Source organism: Musca domestica, unplaced genomic scaffold (genome assembly GCF_030504385.1).
Source record: "Musca domestica strain aabys unplaced genomic scaffold, Musca_domestica.polishedcontigs.V.1.1 38, whole genome shotgun sequence".
Taxonomy (NCBI): Eukaryota; Metazoa; Arthropoda; class Insecta; order Diptera; family Muscidae; genus Musca; species Musca domestica.
In genome coordinates this window covers 2,936,334-2,957,516 of record NW_026712324.1, presented here as the reverse complement: position 1 = coordinate 2,957,516, position 21,183 = coordinate 2,936,334, and the positions used below count along the sequence as shown (strand labels likewise).

The window sequence follows — 21,183 nt, the reverse complement described above, 5'->3', positions numbered from 1 at the left end:
TCTATGAAATTCTTTACAAGAAAGACTTACAGATATTTTGTATATGAAGTTGTCAGACTGGGTCTCTACACCAAGGCGATGGATAGGAGTGGCTGGTAACTATCCTGTTTACTTACCAAAAGCGCCATTTTTGTCATCAGAGATTTAAAAAATTTTGATGAGGTTCAATAGTACAGCTAAGGTAGTAAAAACAAGTAAAGAAGAAGCTAAGTTCTTTTTGTACCCTTCGTCATTTGGAAGAAACTTGAAAAATTTCAAAAAATCCGAGGACGTGGTCCTGAATAAGTAAGCTGTAGTAACGGTTCAAAACTTTATATAAGAAATTTGAAACTATTCCGGCGAATAATGTCGCAAATATAAAAAAATCTAAAGCGAATATCTGGGGGTACCGTTATATGGGCGCTATACTAAAACGTGGACCTCTTCTAGGGGGTAAAGTACTCATAAAGAACTCCTGGTGTAGAATTTCAGTCACTTCCATTGAAAAATGTGGCTTAAATCGTCACCGAATATCGTTACCGAATATCAGGGTGTACCGTTATATGGGGGATATACGATATCTTGGACCTATATAGACAATTTCTTTCCAGGGGATAAATACAATTCTCGTTCAGGAGTAAAGTACTCATAAAGAACTCCTTGTGTGTATTTTAAGACAATTCCATTGAAACATTTGGTTGAAATCATAAAAATACCGAATATCGGGGTGTACCCTTATATGAGGGGTATACGATATCGTGAACCTATATAGACAATTCTTTTCTAGTGAATAAAGTACTTACAAGAAACTCCTTGTGTGGATTTCAGACAATTCCGTTGAAAATGTGGCTAAAATCATCAAAATACCGAATATCGGTACCGTTATATGGAATATCGTGGACAATTCTCTTTCGTGGGATATAGTACTCTTAAGGCATCATTGAAAAATGTGGCTTAAACCATTAATATACCGAATATCGGGGGGTACCGTTACATCGGTGCTATACCGTGGACCGATATAGCTCATCTTCGAACTGATTATAACAGACAGACTGACAGGGCTAAATCTTCTTAGAACTTTACGCTGATCAAGAATATATATACTCTGTTGGGTCTAAAATTATTATTTCGATGAATTAAAAATGGAATGCTGAACTTATATAGGATACTAGCTGAACCCGGAGCGCTTCGCTATTTTATTTACGAATATATGTTGGTTAAAAAAAAAAAACAAATTTAAAAATTAAAAAAAAAATATTGCAATGTAGCAACATACTTACCCGTAATAAGCGTATTTCAAATTAACTGTTGTGTTGTTTTTTAGTGTTATTTAGTGTTAGCCTAAGGCGTTGTGGGTCAATGTTTCTTATTAAAATCATATCCCAATCTGAGTCAATTTAAATATAATTTTAAAAATTTTACTTTTACACCAAATTCCGCTACAACTTTCATATTTCATTGAAATTGGCCGAGAATATATATATGGGAGCTATATCCAAATCATAACTAATTTCCAAATAATTTATCACATTTATTATTGTAACCAATTTCCGCCACACATTCTGAATTTCATTGGAATCGGTCATATATATCGTGTTTGGTACATAACATATTTGAAGTCGGCAGAAATTTATGATAGCTATACCCAAACCTCAACCGATTTCAATATAATTTGGCAATTTTTTTCTGGTGCCAGATTTCGTCTCTTTCACTTTGGGTGCATCAAATATGTGAAATCGGCCGAGAATATATATGGGAGCTATAATAAAATCTGAGCGAATTTGAATATAATTCGTCAAATTTATTTTTGTACCAAATTTAGTCACTCATGGCGAATTTCATTGGAATCGGAAATACGTATCGTGTTTTGTGCATCAAATATGTGAAATCGGCGGAAAATATATATGGGAGCTATATCCAAATATGAACCGATTTAAATATAATTTGACTAATTTATTTTCTAATCAAAATCCCGTCACACATTCCCAATTTCATTGGAATCGAACATACATATCGTGTTTGGTGCATCAAATAAACGAAATCGGTTGAAGATATATATGAGAGCTATATCTAAATCTGAACCGATTTTAATATAATTTGATAAATTTATTTTCGAATCAAATCCCGTTAAACATTCCACATTTCATTGGAATCGAACATTCATATCGTGTTTGAGGCATCAAATGATCGAAATCGGTCGAAAATATATATGGAAGCTATATCCAAATCTGAACCGATTTCAATATTATTTGGGAAATCAATTTTTTAGATAAAATCCATCACATGTTTCAAATTTCATTGAAATTTGGGATACATAGCGTGTTTGGTGCATCAAATGCTAAAAATCGGCCGAAAATATGTATGCGAGCTATATCCAAATCTGAACCGATTTCAATATAAAAATTATCTGTAATCGTTCAATAGATATGTGCATACAAAATCTAAATTTTTAAGAGGTACCTCCGATTATGATGCTATATCTCCACTTCCAAGTGGAATTTCAAAAATGTATATAGCCTATGTTACTTTCAGGCGATGTTGCAGTATATATGTAAATTTTCAGGAAAATCTGTTCAGCGGTTTTCGAGTCCATAAATTACAAACAAACAAACATACAAACATTATCCTCTTTTATAGATATATAGATAGATAATATAGTAGTAGAATAATAAAATATAATAATTCTTAAGTTCGAACCGACCGATCACAGCAGACCCCTGAAAAACCTCAAGACTTGGTTAATACATGTAAAAAGGCTTCCTGACGTGGAAGGAGCTTAGAAAAAATTCCGAATATCATGTGTTGGTCTGCTGTGATCGGTTCGAACTTAAGAATTATTATCCGAAACCTATATATACCGAATGGTGCTTTGCGGTATATTGGTCCATTCCTGGCGAAGCGCTTGAAAAAAATGTTTGTTCTGCAGCTTCATAATTTATTATTAATTTTTATGTGTAACCAGATGCTTTTATCGCTTCTTTTGTAAATAATTCCAAATTCAGGGCTACCCCAGAGAACTACTTACGATAAAAAGAACAGACTTGTCGGTGGATTTTATCATTGCATGACTGACTGGCTGTTTTTTTTTTTTTTTTTTTTATTTTCCTTTAAAAAATAAATATCAAAACAAAAAGAAATATAAAGAAATTATATTTATTGCAGAATTTATCAGCTGCGAGCACACACACACATTGAAACAAAAGAAAAAACAATAGATAAAGTCCTAAGAATATGCTCTTGCAAAAAATAAATATGAAACTACTTCCTTGTGCATTGGAGATGGAATTAATTCAAATTCTTGTTTTAGTTGCAAAAGAAAAACGGACGGATTCAAACTTGTTGCGGTTAAAATTATAATGCGTTTAAGGCGAGCAGTTGCATTGCTGCTCTTGGTGTTGCCATCCTTTTGCCTGGCCGAGGATGTGGTGTTGAAGTGTGACGAGTACAATGATAAAATCGGTGGCATGGAAAAGTTCTGTACCGTGTCGGGGTTTCAGGTTACGCATTCGCAAAATATCAAAATAACACCATATTATCGGGCGAATCAAACCAATTTTATGAAATTCTACAATTCGGTGCTGTTGGATATTCCGGCCAAGCTGTTCGATGTGTTTAGCAGTTTGAAGAACTTGGATGTTTCGCATACCGAAATTGGGGATTTGTCGCGTAATACCTTCACCTCGGCCAGCATGCTGAACACCCTGAATTTAAGTTATAATTTAATAGAGAAAATTAACACATCGGTGTTTGTGGGGGCCCATAATTTGATGCGTCTTGATCTGAGCCACAATAGGATACATACCCTGGGGTCGTTGGCTTTTCGGGGGCTGGGAAATATGAATAAGGTGATATTGTCGCATAATGCCTTGACCTCAATACCCACGGATCTATTTTTGGATAATGCCTATATGGATGCTGTGTATTTGGATTACAACCAATTGGAAGAGCTAAAGGCAGAGGTGTTCCATGGCCTGCGCCACATCAGAGAATTAAATGTGGCCCATAACCGCCTGAAGCAGTTCGATCCTCAGATATTTCAAAATTCCTATGGACCTGAAATGTTGATATTGGCCTTCAATGAATTGACGGATTTCCAGTTGACGAACAAAACAATTACAAAACGTTTGGATTTGGATTCAAATCGTTTGAGTCGATTGTCAGTTAATGGCACCTCCTATATATCGGCCAACAACAATTCCATAACTCAGGTGGAGGTATGGAATGGCCAGGATGTCAATACGTTGCTTTTGAAACAGAACCAGCTAAAGGATATCAACAGCATTGTTTCGCTAACCCAACTAATCGAACTGGATATCTCCTATAATCCGGTGGGAAATCCCAATATTTCCACTTTTCAAAATCTGAAACATCTCACCATGCTCAACTTGAGAGCGACGGGAATTTCAAAACTTGCCTTTGGTATGTTTGCCAAACTCGGTAATTTAGAATCACTGGACTTGGCCTACAACAATTTGACGGAATTGAATTTGGATATGTTTGTACCGGCCAATGACAAGTTGCGTTCATTTTTTGTGGATGCCAATAACTTGACGGAAATCCATGGAAAATACAGCTTTGCCAAGGCCTTTCCTTCCCTTATGGAATTGGGCATATCCAGGAATCGCTTCAATTGTAGCTACTTGCATTGGCTGTTGATTAAGCCCCAATTGGGTGATTTTACAAAGCTGCACATTGAACACGATGACAGTCCCCAAGAACAGACCCACATACGTGATGTCACCTGCCTGTCGAACAAAAACGAGGAACTACTCAAAGCCGAACACGACTTGGCCGATTCCAAACATTTTCAAAATTCCATGAAACAATCCCTGGATGCGATGAGTGAACATGCCAAACAAATGCAAACATATCTATTGGTACTCTCCGCGATTCTCTCACTGCTGGTAATTTTGGTTGGGTCGGTGTGTATCCTGGGTGGCATCCACTATTGGCGTGTCCAGCGGGCCAAATATTTTCAACGTCGTGGTGGTGTCATTGTCTTTAATTCCAATGCCACCGTTAATACCCATGTGGAACAATAATAGTAGCCATATTCGTGCGGCTCTCTCTCTTCAAGGATAACATAACTTAACAAGGATAACACATCGGATAATCGTCGAGAATAATTTAAATATATATGTAATTTAATTAATAATTGCCGTACATCACTAATTGGATTAAAACGTGAAATTGGAGTGTAATTATTTTGCATGCGAAATGGTAAATGCGCAGTTTTACTTTGCATTATTAAATTATTTGTACATATGTGTGTGATTGTGTGTTTGTTGTGCAGTGACAATTAAAAAATAATTTCAAGGAATAAGGAATGTGGGCAGTAGGAGTGTGGGCGAAAAAATATCTATTTTTTCAAGAATTTTTATGTAAAAATAACGGGAACAGATAAATCGATAAGACCGTGCAATGTTAAGGTCGTTTAACTCTAATCGGAATATAGGAATGGAATCCGACAAAATATATTTTCTGAGTTTAGCCGGGCCGAATTTTTAATACCCAGAAAACCGAATATCGGGAGGTACCGTTATATGGAGACTTTACGAAGACGTGGACCTGCATATAAAAATTTGGGTCATAGGCTACAATACCCCTTACGAACTTCAAATACGAAATTCGAAATAATTCCAGTAAATAATCACGCTAAAATCATGAAAATACAGAATATTGGGAGGTACCGTTACATGGAGGTTATACGAAGATCTGAACCTGCATACAAAAATTTTTGCAATAGGCTGCTACACGAATACTTGGACCTGCGTACAAAAATTTTTGTCTTAGGCTGTATTACCCACTGCAAACTTCAAATACGAAATTCCAAATAATTCCGGTAAATAATGTCGTTAAAATCATGAAAATACCGAATATCGGGATTTACCGTTATATGGAGGCGATAAGAAAACGTGGACCGAAATGGCCTGTTTACGAACTTAACCTGCTTACTAGTAAACTATGCATAGAATGCTGGAGGGTATAAAAATTCCTCCGGATACCCAAAAATTTCTGATAAAATAAGTTTTTCACACTGCCTAGATATTACCCTTCTCATTTTGACATTTCCTCAATATTTACGCACTCCGTCGAGATGTTAGTTTTTGTGGTCCATTCTACAGCTAAACATAATCCAATGGTCAATAAAAATGTTAGAATTTTCCCTGTCCTTAACTCTATTCTCACTCCTAAATGTTTTGCGGTCATCTCCAAAATTAAGAGGCCCCCTGTGTATCTCCAAATTTAGACTCACCTATATGATTTGCTTGTCTGCAATATTTGGCTATATTCGTCAACGAAATCAGCATAAAAAGCTAGAAGTTCGTCTTTTGTGTATTTTGGATTTCGCCTGCAAGTTATTTTCAGCGTTTCGCTAAAATGGAAATTTTTGGTATTTTTCACACAAAAGTAGAGGTCTATTCTACTCGCTGTCCTGAAATCTAACTTCATGTGAGATTTCGTGGCCTTTGGTTTCTCTTTGTGACGAATGTAAAATCAGGATCATTTTTATTTGTTGGTCCTTTTCAACCCCTAAATATATTACGGACATCTTTTAAAATAATAGGCCTAGCCCTTCTGAGCCTAATATGAATTTTTTCCTCAGGATCGGACCATAATTGCAATTGAAAAAATATTAAAAAAAAGTATGTAAACTTCAATATTATAAGTCAAATTGAAAAAAGCGCATGGGGTAAAAAATATGAAAAAATAAAAAAATGTCACAAAATACTACAAAATCTATATTAACATCATTATTGACTCCTTTTTATGCGATTTTTTAGATTTTATACATTTATGCCAAGAGGTCATTCTGAATTTGTCGAAATCGGTCCAGCCATTCTTGAGATATAAGCATTCTAGCTAACATCCCTTTCCTTTGTACATACACATTGTATATATTTCGGTATATATATATATATATATATATATATATATATATATATATATATATATATATATATATATATATATATATATATATATATATATATATATATCCGATATATTTACTATCGGCATCTACGTAACGGTAAGAATTGACCTTTCCGTCTTTTTGTGATTTCGCATGGATTAAATATATTCGAGGTTTAATGGAAAATTTGACTTTTATTTAACCAAATGTTATGGTCTATTTCACCCACTAAATATTACCCGATGACCATCTTAATTGGAAGGCTTCTGCCCTGCCCTAAGCTCTACCCCCATGCTAACTTCCGCGTCGATCGGTCTATAACTGAGACCTGTAGGGCAACTGCAAAATCAGGAAATAGTGTTGTAGGGTATAAAAAGCTACGGTTCATTTTTATACCCCCCACCATAGTGTGGAGGGTATATTAAGTTGGTCATTCCGTTTGTAACACCTCGAAATACACATTTTAGACCCCACAATGTATATATATTCTTGATCAGCATAAAATTCTATGTCGATTTAGCGATGTCCGTCCGTCTGTGGAAATCACTCTAGCTTCCGAACGAATTGAATTGATAAAATTTTGCTCTAATGTATGTTATATCTGCAGGACCTTTGGTATTGAAAATGGGCCATGTAGGTTCACGAATTGGTATAGCACCCATATAACGGTACCTCACGATATTCGTTGTTTTGATGATTGTAGCGACATTATTCACCGGAATGGTTTGAAATTTGGTATTTGAAGTCCATAATGAATAGTACAGCCGAAGACAGAAAATTGTATGCGCAGGTCCACGTCTTCGTATAGCTCCCATATAACAGTACTTCCCGATATTCGGTATTTTAATGATTTTATGGACATTTTTCACCAGAATTATTTCAAATTTAGTATTAAAAATTCGTGATGAATACTACAGCCTATGACAGAAAATTGTCTGTGCAGGTCCACGTCTTTGTATAGCCCCCATATAATGATACCTCCCAATATTAGGTATTTTGATGATTTTAGGGAATTTATTCGCCGGAATTGTTTCAAATTTGGTATTTATAGTTCGTAATGGATTCTACAGCCAAAGACAGAAAATTGTCTGTGCAAATCCACCTCTTTGTAAAGCCCGCATATAACGGTATCTCCCTATATTCGGTATTTTAATGATTTTAGGGACATTTTTCACCAGAATTGTTTCAAATTTGATATTTGAAATTCGTAATGGATACTACAGCCTACGACAGAATTTGTCTGTACAGGTCCACGTCTTTGTATAGCCCCCATATAACAATAGCCCACCCCCCCCCCCCCCCCCCCCGATATTCGGTATTTTGATTTTATCGACATTATAACCGATTTTTTTAAGTTTCGTATTTGAATATTGTAATGGCTTATGACAAATGTTACCTACGAAGGTTCATGTCGTTGTATAGACCCTATTATAATAGCTACATTCGGTATTTTTAAGATTTTAACAGAATTTTTAACGGATTTTTTTGTTTTTGAGAATTTCCAAATTTGTTCCAAATGGTGGAGGGTATTCAAAGTTCGGTCAGGCCGAACTTACATCTTATTTACTTGTTTTTATTTAAAACCACGATTCTTAGCCTGGAAAAAATTATTTTCAATTTTTTTTACTTATTTAAAATTAACAATTTTTGGCCTCGAAAATTGTTTTGAAAATCCACGATCCTTCAAATTTTTCCTATTCAAAATTCTAGACCTTGAAACATATTTCCATTAAAATCTAATTCCTTGAAATATTTCCGTTAAAATCTAATTCCTTGAAAAACAAAAAATTGAAAAATCAACTGATGATGGATAGGCTTACTGAGAAAATTAATAAGATTAGGCTCCTAGTACATCAACTATCAAAATTGCTCTCTCTTCTCGTTGTTGTAGCTCAAAAAGTGATTCTCAATTTCAGATTTCCTTAGAAAGTCCACAAGAAATACCACTGGTGTTTATGGGAACTTGTAATTGTTTAGACGTTTAGATAGTCTCAATACAAATTTAATTATTATCTCATTATTTCATCGGGCACAAATACCATTAGATTTCCAATTATCACCATGTTTTTCATAATTCAGCGTTTCTAATCATTTTCTGGCAAAAAAAGAATTGTATATTATTTGGTTTATTTCGTTGCGTTCAGTTATTGGCGTTAATTTGCTTCATAACGGATTCATTAAAATTTTGCATGTTTTATTTAGTAATAATAATTTTTGTTTCGTATTCAGCAGTATAATCCTTTATAATTTACTAGCTGAACCCGGTGCGCTTCGCTACCCCTTTTGATTTTATATGCATTCAAAATTTTATTTACGAATATATGTTGGATAAAGAAAAATAAATTTAAAAATTAAAAAAAAATATTGCACTAATTTAATGCGTTAATAAACAAAATCATTACAAAAGCAGTAACATGACATGCATACACGAAGGGTTTGTCCTTTGGATTTATTTATTTCATAGCAAATACCAAGCGTGCAGTAAACTGCAATCTTTTGAAGTTGAGTGGCATTTCTATTGCAATTAGTGAATTCGAGATAGCAACATACTTCGCCGTAATAAGCGTATTTCTAATAAATTGTTGTGTTGTTTTTTAGTGTTAGCCTAAGGCGTTGTGGGTCAATGGTTCTTATTAAAATCATATCCCAATCTGATCCGATTTAAATATAATTTTAAAAAAATTACTTTTACACCAAACTCCGCCACACCTTTCATAATTCATTGAAATTGGTGCGTCAAATATGTGAAATCGGCCGAGAATATATATATGGGAGCTATATCCAAATCTTAACTAATTTCCAATTAATTTATCACATTTATTATTATAACCAAATTCCACCACACATTCTGAATTTCATTGGAATCGGTCATATATATCGTGTTTGGTGCATAATATGTATGAAATCGGCCGAAATATATATGTTAGCTATATCCAAACCCCAACTGATTTCAATATAATTTGGCAATTTTTGCTGGTGCCAGATTTTGTCCCTCTCGCTTTGGGTGCATCAAATATGTGAAATCGGCTGAGTATATATTTGGGAGCTATAATCACATCTGAGCGTATTTGAATATAATTTGTCAAATTTATTTTTGTACCAAATTTAGCCACTCATAATCAAAATCCCGTTACATATTCCAAATTTCTTTGGAATCGAACATACATATCGTGTATGGTGCATAAAATACATGAAATCGGTCGAAAATATATATGAGAGCTATATCCAAATCTGAACCGATTTTAATATAATTTGACAAATGTATATTTGTTTTAATTTCCGCTACACATTCCAAATTTCATTGAAATTAGAGATACATAGCGTGTTTGGTGCATCAAAAACATGAAATCGGTCGAAAATATATATGGGAGCTATATCCAAATCTGAACCGATTTCAATTTAATTTGACAAATTCATTTTGGCTCCCAATTCCGTTGCTTATTTTAAATTTCATTACAATTGGAAATACATGTCGTGTTTGGTCCACCAAAATACATGAAATCGGCCGAAAATGTATATGGGAGCTATATCCAAATCTGAACCGATTTCAATATAATTTGGGAAATCAATTTTTTAGATAAAATCTATCACACGTTTCAAATTTCATTGAAATTGGGGATACATAGCGTATTTGGTGCATCAAATGCTTGAAATCGGCCGAAAATATATATGGGAGCTATATCCAAATCTGAACCGATTTCAATATAATTTGACAAATTTATTTTCGGATTAAATCCCGTCACACATTCCAAATTTCATTGGAATCGAACATTCATATTGTGTTTGAGGCATCAAATGAACGAAATCGGTCGAAAATATATATGGGAGCTATATCCAAATCTGAACCGATTACAATATAATTTGGCAAATTTATTTTTGTTCCAAATTCCGTTACGCATTCTAAATTTGTATCTTCAACCAATCAATAGATATGTGCATATAAAATCTAAATTTTTGGGAGGTACCTCCGATTCCGATGCTATATCTCCAGTTCCAAGTGGAAATTCAAAAATGTATATAGCCTATGTTACTTTCAGGCGATGTTGCAGTATATATGTAAATTTTCAGGAAAATCTATTCAGCGGTTTTCGAGTCCATAAATTACAAACAAACAAACAAACAAACATACAAACATTTTCCTCTTTTATAGATATAGAAGATGGTAAGAGTTCATCGAAAATATGTATGCACAATGAGTGTGTGTGTGTGTGTGTGTATGACTTTGTATCTGTCCGATATATAACAGTGGATAACATTGTCGCTGCCCGTAATGGTTTTAATTATACAGTTATGTGCAAATAATACATTTGTGTATAATAAAGTGATTATAATTATTTTGCATAAAAACATATTCCCCCTGAAAATATAAAATAATTAAAATTTAATTGTTTCAACATTTTGGGGTTATAGGATATGATATTTGGCGAAAAATTGTGCATTATTTGAAATTTTCATAGAAGGAAACAGACATAAAAAAGGTCCTAACAATGTTTGATTTTTATGTACGTTGTAAAAATTTAAAGGTTTCCTGTTCACTCCTTCCGGAACCCAATTGTCCGAGTTAAATCAAACATTGAATATAATAATATTTTTATCAAATCTTCATCCAGTATTTATTCATGCAACATTGTGTGTTGGGAGTATTATAAGATTAATTGGACCAAAAAGTTTGTAACATTTTGAAATATTGGTCACAGACCCTTCCTAGCTCGCCGAGTTGAGTCGATCTAGCTATGTATGCCTTTCCATTCGCTTGTCCATGTTCATGTCCATGGTCCGGTCCCCAAGAAATTTTGCATGGAGTTAAGGTTGGGATCAGAATAGAAGCCTATTGCTTGGAGATGATCGAAAATATTAAGTGGTTGAAATGGAAAAAAAAAAAACCAAAAATTTTATTGATTTTGCAGTCGCTCTATAAGTAACAATCAAAAACCGTAATACACGAAAAGGTCACTTCTGACCCTTACGTTAATGGTGTTTGGCGAGATATCGGATACATAGCAAAACATGTACAATCTTCTTCTAAATATAAACCAGTAAAGAAAGTCCTAAAGTCGGGCGGGGCCGATTTTATGATACCCTACACCAATTCGGACTTGTATTGTTCATTTGGTGCAAAATTAATTTGAAATCAGATAAAGATATATATGGAAGCTAAACCCAAACCTGAACCGATCGCGATAAAATTTGGCAAAGATATTTCTGAGCTGTATTTGATATATTTCCCTGAATATAGTTGTTACGGAGTGCATATTACGGATGTGGGTAACAAATACAATAAATCGGATGAACAATATATATGGGAGCTATAACTATATCTGAACCGATCTTCACCAAATTTGGCATACTACCTTCTAGACAAAATTCGGTCGTATGTGCCAAATTCCATCCCATTTGGACAAATATTAGACGTTTGGTGCACAATAAATGGTAAATCGGACGAAGTTATATATGGGAGCTATATCCAAATCTGAACCGATCTCGATAAAATTTAGCAAAGGTATTTCTGAGCTGCATTTGATATATTTCCCCAAATATTGTAGTTACAAAGTGCATTTTACGGCTGCGGCCTACAAAAATAACAAATCGGATGAACAATATATATGGGAGCTAGAGCTATATCTGAACCGATTTCGATAAAATTTGGCATACTTATTTTCAGGACTAATTTGGTTGTATGTGCAAAATTCCATACTATTCAGGCTGATATTACACGTTTGGTGCACAATAAAAGGCAAATCGGACGAAGATATTTATGGGAGCTATATCTAAATTTTTACCAATTATCTCCAATTTCAATAGGGTTCGTCCTTGGGCCAAACAAATGTTGTTTGCAAAATTTCATCTCAATCGGATAATAAATGTGACCTGCATTTTGTTCACAAGAATACATGGACAGACGGACGGACGGATGGACGGACTGACATGCATAAATCAACTGAGAAAGTGATTCTATGCAGATCATCAAAAGGAACTATGGGTCTATCTCATTTGCTTTTGCCTGTTACAAACAAATGCACAAAGACATAATATCCTGACCACCTTGTGGTGTAGGGTATAAAAAATTGGAATGAAATATCTGACAGATTGACTGAGAATCGACGCCCAGACGAAACGGCTGTAGCTAGGATCTTGAAATCTTATCCGAAGGTCAGTCTTGTGCGTGGGGTATAAAAAGTACTAAAATATACTAAAAATGCTAAAATATACTGAAAATTGAATACAGGATATATGTACCAAAAGATCTATGGGAACTCGAACTTAGAGGTTACGAAAACTACTTAAATGGTACTAAACTTCTAAAATGGTACCATTTGGTATTATGTGAAGGGATAAAAAAACTGAAATTTGGTATGAGAAACAAGGTTGGCAAATTAGTTTGACATGTGTTTTGAAAATGCGTGCGAACTGTACTAAATCGCATTAATTTTGGAAAATTTGATTTAGAGTGAACGGATGAAACTGGCATTTTGAAATTTTGTATTGGGGTCCCTGTTGGTTGTGGGTTTGCGATAAAGAGGTGGTATTGGAAAAATGTACTGCAAGTGCAGAAAAATTCTAAATAGTACTATATTTGGTACAATTTGGTATTGAGTGAACATATTGTGCTTAAAATCTAAAATTTTACAATAGGATTGCTGTTGGTATGAAGGGTGGAGGTTTGGAGTTGGTTTTAGAAATTCGTACTAAAAAGTACTAAATGGTACTAAATTTGGTATTTGTATAAGGGCTGATATTTGTAAGTTGATAGTCTAAAATTTAGGATAAAATTTTATCCTAATGCGGTTTGGCTGATATGGGGAAGGGGATTTGAAAATACGTACTAAAAAGTAAGAAAAGTACTAAATAGTATTAACTTTGGTATAAGGACAAGGAACAGTGCTGGAAATCTGAAATTTGAAGTGAGAGTCTCTAATATTGTGTAGAATTGACAAACGAAAGAGTTTTTCGAAATTCAAAAAATACGTATACTTAATAGTACTTAAATGTACTAAATTTTGTACCATTTGGTAAAATCTTTAAATATGGTGTGGGAATCAATTCATGGAAATGGGGTTGATGTAAGGAGTGGTTTTTGAAATGTGTACTGAGTGTTAGGACTGTACAAAATTTACCAAATTTTGGGAGTGTGTATTACAATTGTACGAAAAGTACTAAATTTGGTAATAAGTGAATTTTAATATTGATGTCTTTGCTGTAGTCTGTCGATGTGAGATCTGATCTGATTTTGGATATGCATACTATAATTGTTCGAAAAGTACTAAATAGTAATAAATTGGGTTTCGGTTGATGTCATTGTTGTAGTCTGTGGTTGTGAGAAGGATCTGATTTTTGATATGCATACTATAATTGTTCGAAAAGTACTAAATAGTACTAAATTGGGTTTCGATTAAGGGATATAGCTGGAATCCCGAAATATAATGTCAAAGGCTCTGTTGGTATCTATTATTAAGATATGGTGGTGGTTTTGGAAAATTGTACTATCATTGTACGAAAAGTACTCCCTAGTACTTAACTGGATGTATGGATAGAACTGGAGTCCCGAAATATATTGTTGAGGTCTCTCTTGGTATCTGGGATGGATATATGGAGGTGGTTTTGAAAATATGTATTATAATTGTCCGAAAATGCGTCCTATATTTGTACTAAATGGTACTAAATTTTGTATTGGGTAAGGGATATAGCCGGATTCCCGAGATATGACATTGAGGTGTCTGTTGTTGTACGGATGTGTAGAAAGTGTGTATTATACATAATTGTACGAAAATGCGACCCATATTTGTACAAAAAGTACTAAATGGTACTAGATTGGGTATTGATCGGATACAGCTGGAATTTCGAAATATTATATTGAGGTCTTCGTTGGTACGTGGAATTGAGATATGGTAGTGGTTTTCGATATGTGTACTATAGTTGTACGAAAATTACCAAATGGTACTACATTTGGTATCGGGTAAAGGGAAAGAGCTGGAATTCCGAAAATGACATTGAAGTCTCTGTTCTTGTCCCGCAACTATAATGTTCTTGTAATTGTATAAAAATGCGTTCTATATTGAGTGAAGGAATAGAAATAGTGGTCACTCTAGTTGTATGTGGTTGAGAGTACGAGTTGGTTTTGGACATGCGTACTGTAAATGTACTGAATGGTACGAAATTTGGTAATGGATGAAATTATTGACCTGAAATCCGGAAATTTGATATTAAGGTCATATTTGGTATCTGAAGTTGCAATTTTGGAAGTGGGTTTTAATGGCGTACAATCGTTGTTTGAAAAGTACTAAATTGAACTAAATTTTGCATTGGATGTGGGTTGTGCAATAATTTTGTAATATCCTCCTGGGTAAACTTCAGTATGAAAGATTTTGAAGACTTTGAGGTGCAAAAGGTAAACATGATCCTAGTTCTCTTAGCGTACAAGCTAAAAATTAAATAATTTATAATACCTTGCAAATCTGAAAATTGAACATTTTGACAAAAAAAAAAAAAAAAAAAAAAAAAAATGTCAAACCGAAAAAAACACATTTTGAGTATTAACAAGTAAGCAAAGGCTACAGTCGAGCGGGGCCGACCGTTGAATACCCTACAACACTGTAATAAGTGATACAGTTTATATAGGCGAGATACTCGAATGAATTCCTCAAGATATTGTGACAAATAATAAAAGAAAACCATCAGGTTTCGTTCTATAATTTTCGAATAATAACAACTTAAGCTAATTTGCTCATTTCCAATTTATTGGTAGATGTTGCACGTACATGGTCTTCCTAGATCTGGAACCAATATTTCCCAAAGACCTATAATTTCTTAGAAGTGGCAAAAGATTAACATATGTTATTGGTTTTTGACTGAAACGCATCTATATGAGATACAGCCATTTGACTATATTCGTTAACGAAATAGTCAGAAGTGCGTCTTTCCTGTATTTTTGAATTCTTCAAAAAGTCACTGGAATGGACATTTTCGTATTTTGTCTACAAAAGTTGGCAAACTCCTTCACACATTGAATATTTTTGGATGGCCATCCAAAACTGCTTGGCTTTTGCAATGTCCGGTAACCCCCATTCAAATGTGCGTGAGGATTGGGCGATAATTACGACCTGCCGACAATTTTGCAGTTTTTTGGTCCATTTCAACCCCTAAATATATGGCGATCATCTCCAAAAAGAGTAGGCTTCTATTCTGACCCTCATCTTATCCCCATGCAAAATTTCGTAAAGTTCGGGCCATAAATGCGATCTGTATATGATATACTGATATCCTAACTACTTAGTTTTGTTAGCTGTAGAAATATTACCAAATGTTTAATTCAAAATGAAAATATGCCAAAAATATGACAAAATTGAAAAAATATGAGAAAATTTTACAAAATCAATATTTTCATCTTTAGAGAGATATTTTTATGCGATTTTTTTAGACGTTTTTTCTTTCCTGCCAAGAGGCCATTCTGAATTAAAGAGAACTGTCGAAATCAGTTCAGCCGTTCTCGACATATAAGAGATCTTTCAAGCATATCTTCTTTGATAAATATATATATCGCACATATTTTGCTATATATCCGATTTGTTGGATGTTAACATCAATGTAAAGGTCAGAAGTAACCTTGTCATGGCTTTGTGATTTCGCCGGGATTTAAAATATTCGCGGTTTAATGAAAAATGTTGAATTTTTTCAGCACAAAATATATGGTCTATTTTACCCGCTAAATATTATCCGATGACCACCCAAATTGGTAGGCTTCTTCCCCGTCCTAAACTCTAGCTACATGCGAAATTCCGCGTAGATTGGTCTATAATTGCGACCTGTATAGCTACTGCAAAATCCGACATTTTTTCAGTATTTGGTCCATTTCAACCCCTAAACATTTGGCGATCATCTCGAAAAGAAATAGGGTTCTATTCTGGCCCAACCCCGACCTCCATTCCAAATTTCGTGAAGATCGGGACATAATTGCGACCTGTAGAGTGATTACAAATTAACATGGACAGACGGACAGACGGACAGACGGACGGACGGACATACATAGCTAGATCGACTCAGCTCGGCGAGCTAGGAAGATCCATATATACTTTCCTATGTGGGAAATCAATATTTCGTGGTGTTACATAATTTTTGGCCCAATCAAACTTATAATACCCCCAACACATAGTGTTGTAGGGTATAAAAAGCCTAAAACGAACTGTTGGGACGTGTGAAGATAGCGGACACTTGCTAGTTATACCCTACAACACTATGTGTTGGGGTATTATAAGTTTGATTAGGCCAAGAATTATGTAACACCACGAAATATTGGTTTCCCACATAGGAAAGTATATATGGATCTTCCTATCTCGCCGAACTGAGTCGATCTAGCTATGTATATCCGTCCGTCTGTCCGTCTGTCCATGTTAATTTGTAATCACTTTACAGGTCGCAATTATGGCCCGATCCTCACGAAATTGAAAATGGAGGTGGGGTTAAGACCAGAATAGAACCCTATTTCTTTTGGAGATGATCGCAAAAATTTAGGAGTTGAAATGGACCAAAAACTAAAAAATTTCCTGATTTGCAGTTGCTCTACAGGTCACAATTATAGACCAATCAACACGGAAGTTAGCATGGCGATAGAACTTGAGGCTGGGCAGAAGCCTTCCAATAAAAGTCAAATTTTCCATTAAACCGCGATTATTTTTAATTCTGGCAATATCACAAATAGACGAAGAGGTCAATTCTGACCGTTACGTAAATACCGATAGTAAATATATCGGATATATATATATATATATATATATATATATATATATATATATATATATATATATATAGCGAAAAATATACAATGTTTATATACAAAGGAAGAGGATGTTAGCTAGAATGCCTATAGCTCATGAATGGCTGGACCGATTTTGACAAATTTTGTCAATTTAAAATGCCCTCTTGGCATAAAAGTATAAAATCTAAAAAATCGCATAAAAATATGTCAATAATGATGTTAATATAGATTTTGTAGTATTTTGTGACATTATTTTATTTTTTTCATAATTTTTGTCGCATGCGATTTTTTCATTTTGACTTATAATATTGAGGAGTACATTTTGTAATATTTTTTCACCTTACATCACAGGTTGGAGTTATTCTATACAATTTGCAATTATCGTCCGATCCACACGAAATTTTTCACAAGGGTAGGGTTAGGCTCGGAAGGGCTAGGCCTATTGTTTTCAAAGATGTCCGCAATATATTTAGGGGTAGAAATGGACCAACAACTAAGAATGTTCCTGGTTTTGCAGCTGTTTAAAGGTCACAAATAGAAACCAAAGGATACGAAATTTCGCACGAAGTTAGAGGTTAGGACAGCGGGTAGAATGGACCACCACTTTTGTGTGGAAAAATACAAGCATTTTTTACAGGTGATATTCAAAATACACAAAAGACGAACTTCTGGCTTCCTATGCTGATTTCCTTGACGAATATGGCCAAACATAGTATAGTAAACATAGTAGAGAATCATATAGATGAGGCTAAATTTAGAGATACAGAGGGGCCTCTTGCTTTTGGAAATTATCGAAAAATATTTAGGGGTTCAAATGAACCAAAACAGAAACGATTACCTCATCAGAAGCCAATCGACACGCCTGAGAAGAGAGTTAGGGACAGGGAAGAATTCTAGCATTTTGGATAAACATTGGATTATAATAATGGACCACAACAACTAACAGCATGACGGAGTGCGTAAATATTGGGCAAATATCCCTGGTCAATATGCTAAGGTTAATATCTGGGCAGGGATCCGTGACATAATTTCAAAAGCGAAATCTTCTAAAACGGATTTGGACATAAGGAGGCGTAAAATATATTGTAGTGTTGCAGGGTATCACATAGTCGGCCCCGCACGACTATAGCTTTGGCTTACTTGTTTTTTTATATTTTTGTATTATATATATATATATATATATATATATATATATATATATATATATATATATATATATATATATATATATATATATATATATATATTTTTTTTTTTTTTTTTTAATTAAGAAGCGGATAAACTTTATCAGCCAATTACATATCTTTCCCACACCAGAACTTCCAATGAATTCCAAAAATCCCAACATATCCTGCCATTGTTGAAATTTGCAACAATGTTCCAAACTTGTATCTCCATTCGGCCAAGTGTTAACGCAATTTGTAACACGAAAATCTATTTGTAAACACTAAATCTAATCCGCCATCAAATGAACATACAACAAATAATAAATCAATAATTTGTTTGTGGGGCGGTAGACATGTGCTTAGTCGGCCGTTGGATAGCATTGCCTTCGCCCCCACCTACTAGGCGGTTGTGTACGTGGGCTGCATTTCAACTATGTTCAAAACCTTCTTAAACAAAATAAAAAAATAAAAAAAAACAAATGCTAAAATTCATTTATACTTTAGCCAGTCGGTCTGTTTGTCTGTCTATCTTTCGTTCCGCCTACCTTTTGTCTGTGGCGAATGCTACACTTTTGGTAGCAGAATTTTTGCGAATGTAGATTTTTACGTTTTTGACCAAAAAACTGCTGCATTGTCTCGCCGCAACTACTTGGCAGTAGATAAACGTAGTGTTTCAAAGCCATTTTTGTCAAATGGCTGAAACAACACCACAAATAGGGTTTATAGAACATTTACTGGCTGTAGTTGTGGTTGTGGTGTGTAGAGCCAAGGGGAATGGGAGGTGTGAGGAAAAAACTCATATCTGGCAGCCAGCAAAAGTGTTTTGGGATCTACATAAAAAAATAATAAATTGAAAATGAAATTAAAATTTTTTGGCGGACATCTTCAATAAAAAACAAAAACGAATTAATATTGGTAGCAGCCAGGTTATATTCTTTATGCAATTGTGTTGAGGTGAAGAAGAGAGGTACTATATAAACCTAAGCTTGTTCGGGTATTGAATATAGTTAAACAGAAGTTGACTTCATCAAAACATCAAAAAACAAATTTCAAAATGTTCAAATTGGTAATATTGAAATCCTAAATTTAATTTTAAAAAAATTTAAAAAATTTTAAATATGTTGATTACAGTAACTAACTAAATACCTTATCCTTCTGCTCTTTTTACAGTCCGTTTTCATTGCTCTTTTCGCCTTGGTATGCTCTGCCTATGCCAAACCTGCTGTGGTTGCTGCTGCCGTGCCCACCGGTGTTGTAACTGCCACCAGCTCCCAGTACATTGCCCGCAACTATAATGGTATTGCTGCCGCTCCTGTTGTAGCTGCTGCCTACACCGCCCCCGTTGCCGCTGCTGCCTACACCGCTCCCGTTGCTGCCGCCTACACCGCTCCCGTTGCTGCCGCCTACACCGCTCCAGTTGCCACCGCTGCCTATGCTGCTCCCTACACCGCTGCCTATGCTGCTCCCTATGCCGCTGCCTACGCCGCTCCCTATGCCGCTGCCTATACCGCTGGCTATGCTCCCGCAGCTTACACCACAGTATTCTAAGTTGAATTAGAACTTCTTTGGCTGGACCCAAATTGAAACGGACATTATGTGATTACTTACCATCCTGCTTTTAATATTTTCTTTTTTTGTTGTTAGAATTGGGCAATTTGAAATTTGTTTTTGAATGAAAATTGCTGTATTTCAACTTAGTTTAAGAATAGATTTTTTTTATCATCCACAACTTAAATGAATACAAATAAAACAAAAACAATTAGAAAAATGTACATATCAAAATTTTCTTTAATTAAAAAAAAAATTACATTTTGAAAATTTAAAAAATGCTTAAAAGTCTTATAAGGCTGTGGAAATTCCCTGGCCTTACTACCACCAACATTACATTGAGAGTTTCCATTCTATATATCAGCCCAAGTTTTGTAATTTATTAATTTTTTAATGCTTTACAACGATTTTGTTTAATTTTTACGGAGTTTCTGGTCTTGGATTTTTTTTAAATATTTTTTTAATGTTTTTCACCATTTGAGCATTTTTCAAATTATTTCAAGGATTTTCTGGCCAAGAATATAGGACTTTCGGAAATATTTTTTATGTAACTTCTTCCCAATATTCATGCTTTTTTTAAATGCTTAATATTTACGTTTCTTACAATATCTTCAAGGACTTTCTTGACAAAAATCTTAGAGTTTTAAAAATATTATTCGATTACGGTGGATTTTTAAATTTTGTTGGTGATTTTGTTCTAAATTTTCTTTAGGGTTTCTTTGACTTTTTTAAATTATTTTCAATTATTCGTGGATGTTTAAAAATATTTTTCAAGGATTCGTGGATTTTTTAAAATATTTTTCAATGATTCTTGGATTTTTAAA

The 21,183-nt window shown here is 34.3% G+C and overlaps 2 protein-coding genes across 3 annotated transcripts; both read left to right on the top strand.

Annotated features, from left to right (window-relative positions):
* Window positions 1-3,271: 3,271 nt before the first annotated feature.
* Window positions 3,272-5,204, top strand: LOC101895109 (insulin-like growth factor-binding protein complex acid labile subunit). The gene has a single exon (XM_005190823.4). It carries the CDS (start codon window positions 3,336-3,338, stop codon window positions 5,019-5,021), a length of 1,686 nt encoding a protein of 561 aa, XP_005190880.2. The 5' UTR covers window positions 3,272-3,335; the 3' UTR covers window positions 5,022-5,204.
* Window positions 5,060-20,583, top strand: LOC101891094 (larval cuticle protein F1). Of its 2 annotated transcripts, none has more exons than XM_059126382.1 (2): window positions 5,060-5,199; window positions 19,982-20,583. In XM_059126382.1, exons 1-2 carry the CDS (start codon window positions 5,197-5,199, stop codon window positions 20,357-20,359), a joined length of 381 nt encoding a protein of 126 aa, XP_058982365.1. In that variant the 5' UTR covers window positions 5,060-5,196; the 3' UTR covers window positions 20,360-20,583. The 2 variants fall into 2 exon arrangements, with proteins under 2 accessions (XP_058982365.1, XP_005175774.2); XM_005175717.4 differs by lacking the exon at window positions 5,060-5,199 and adding an exon at window positions 19,727-19,877.
* The last annotated feature ends 600 nt before the right edge of the window (window positions 20,584-21,183 follow it).